General features: G+C 38.3%; 1 protein-coding gene across 2 annotated transcripts in view; it reads left to right on the top strand.

The window, feature by feature from the left end:
• The first annotated feature begins 338 nt into the window (after positions 1–338).
• The window catches only part of LOC129924494 (uncharacterized), a 3,586-nt gene continuing 1,424 nt past the window's right edge, over positions 339–2,500 (top strand). Inside the window, exons 1-2 of one of the 2 annotated variants that reach the window (XM_056019156.1) lie at positions 339–495; positions 1,911–2,075. In XM_056019156.1, coding sequence (XP_055875131.1) covers positions 456–495; positions 1,911–2,075 — 205 coding nt within the window. In that variant the 5' untranslated portion in view covers positions 339–455. The remainder of the gene's footprint in view (positions 496–1,910; positions 2,076–2,500) is intronic. The other variant, XR_008776428.1, reaches the window with a different exon arrangement.

Raw genomic sequence — 2,500 nt, 5'->3', positions numbered from 1 at the left:
CTACATCTTCGAAGTCAGCATCCATACAACTTAGACTAATCAAAGAAAGATAATTTGTTGAATTGTAGAATGGAGTTTGTACGTTTAGAACTAATGGATGAGAATGTATATTTACAGAAGACTCAAAATATCAAATGTAGGGTGAAATTTTACAATTCAGACTAAGCGAATAGATATATTTGGTGCTAAAATAAACATATTTGATAAGATTTTAACTTAATGAAATTTTTTTTTTTACCATAGACCTAATAATTGGCCTACGTATATACTAAAAATAGTAACGTCACGTTTTTATCTCAATGTTGTGAAAGTGACAAATGTCTACAAGATTCTTATCAGCGATGTTAAAACATCGTCGTGCACTATAAGTATAAAACCAAAGCCTAAGAAGTTTTCTTCAAGTTAATCGAATTTAAAGTGAAAGATCTTAACTTGGTAACAAGCAGGACGCAAACATGAAGACTGCAATCTTTGGACTTGTGCTTCTACTGGTGGGTAAGTAATAGATACAATTTGTTTTTAAAAAAATGAAAAATATTTTCAAGTTCGTTCACTTTGGTCGATGACGACCATTTTCTGTCGACAAGGGGCGGGTGCTGAGTTCTTGACTCTTTTTCTGTGTTGTTGTATGTAGCTGTAGAGGCCTAGCTGCATGTAGCTGTAGAGGCCTAACTGCATGTAGCTGTAGAGGCCTAGCTGCATGTAGCTGTAGAGGCCTAACTGCGTGTAGCTGTAGAGGTCTAGCTGCATGTAGCTGTAGAGGCCTAACTGCATGTAGCTGTAGAGGCCTAGCTGCATGTAGCTGTAGAGGCCTAACTGCATGTAGCTGTAGAGGCCTAGCTGCATGTAGCTGTAGAGGCCTAGCAGAGGCCTAGCTGCATGTAGCTGTAGAGGCCTAGCTGCGTGAAGCTGTAGAGGCCTAGCTGCATGTAGCTGTAGAGGCCTAACTGCATGTAGCTGTAGAGGCCTAGCTGCATGTAGCTGTAGAGGCCTAACTGCATGTAGCTGTAGAGGCCTAACTGCATGTAGCTGTAGAGGCCTAACTGCATGTAGCTGTAGAGACCTATCTGCATGTAGCTGTAGAGGCCTAACTGCATGTAGCTGTAGAGGCCTAGCTGCATGTAGCTGTAGAGGCCTAGCTGCGTGTAGCTGTAGAGGCCTAACTGCATGTAGCTGTAGAGGCCTAGTTGAGCCTGGACCAAGTTTAGTCCCTCACGTGGTAGGCTATGACATTGCTAGTACACTGATATCATATGAGCGTTTGAGTAGAAAAAACAAACTATTAGTAATAATAACATTAGCTTCTCTGTGATTATTAAAAAAAAAACAACAATAAAATACAGAGGGATAAAAGCGCATTTCTTATTCCAAATATTAGGACAAATTTGTACAAATGTTTTTTTTCTAGTGTCATTAGCGCATGTAACGGATTGGCTAAATCAGCCAGGAAAACGTTATGAGTTAACAGAGTTGTAGTCTCTAATCAACATGCACGACTATCTGCACACATGGATAGGTGTAGGACGTAATTATCTTCTGTTGTGAAGGAACGTCTGCAATTTTTAAACTAAATGGTTACAAAAAATACCATTATTAGCTGAACTACGCATTGTAGACAGATCTACTTCACATAGTTAATAGTGCTACGACACTGGACACTAACTTCTTGGTACATTGTATTATTACTAGGCCTATTGAACAATGAGACAGAATTCTGAAAAACTAATAACAAATCATTTACTTCAATTCGCTTTGAAAATTTATTTTTAATTGGTTAAAGCATTTGAATGCAAACATTATATTGTAATCTTCCAAAGAAGTTTACAATTTCACAATTAAAAAGTGTAGTGAAAATTTTGAGTATTTTATCCCAATCATTTTCTGAACTCCTTTCCACTTCTATTTCACAGCTTCAACATTCGCTATTTCTCTCCCCGGCATCATGATTGGAACGTGTGCAGAGATGTGTAGCAACAATCTCATCATCAGAGCTGTACGAGGTCTTGGGGGATGTCCAGACGGCTATGTGTGTGCATCCAATGGATGTGGACACAGTTGTCAGCCAATACTACTTGGTAAGAGACAGAAAGACAATCTATGACTATAATATAGCGCCAACGAATCGAACAGTTGACCTTCAGTGAAGATTAAGTCTCTTTAATGGCCTTTATAAGAAAGTCTTATTCCTGGTCAGTGAGTCCCTAGAAAGATTGTTCTTTACCTTGCACCAATATTTACGGAGATTCTGATGAGGAATTGAATTTCTAGTAGGATTAGAAATACAATATCTTGACTCTGCGTTCATTCAGACCCATATATCCATCAGAAGTCGAGATCCAAGTAGAGGCGTACCTCTAACTGAGCTTCAAATAGAGAATTATCTTAAGCTGATCTCCAAAAACATGTATCTTAAGATGGGTTACAAATACAGGCTTGTCTTAAGCTGAGCAAAAAAAATGGCATTTCGTACTCTGAGGAAAAAAACATAATTATTAGAAAT

This window comes from Biomphalaria glabrata, chromosome 2, assembly GCF_947242115.1.
Source record: "Biomphalaria glabrata chromosome 2, xgBioGlab47.1, whole genome shotgun sequence".
Lineage (NCBI taxonomy): Eukaryota > Metazoa > Mollusca > Gastropoda > Planorbidae > Biomphalaria > Biomphalaria glabrata.
This window is presented reverse-complemented; position numbering and strand designations above follow the sequence as displayed.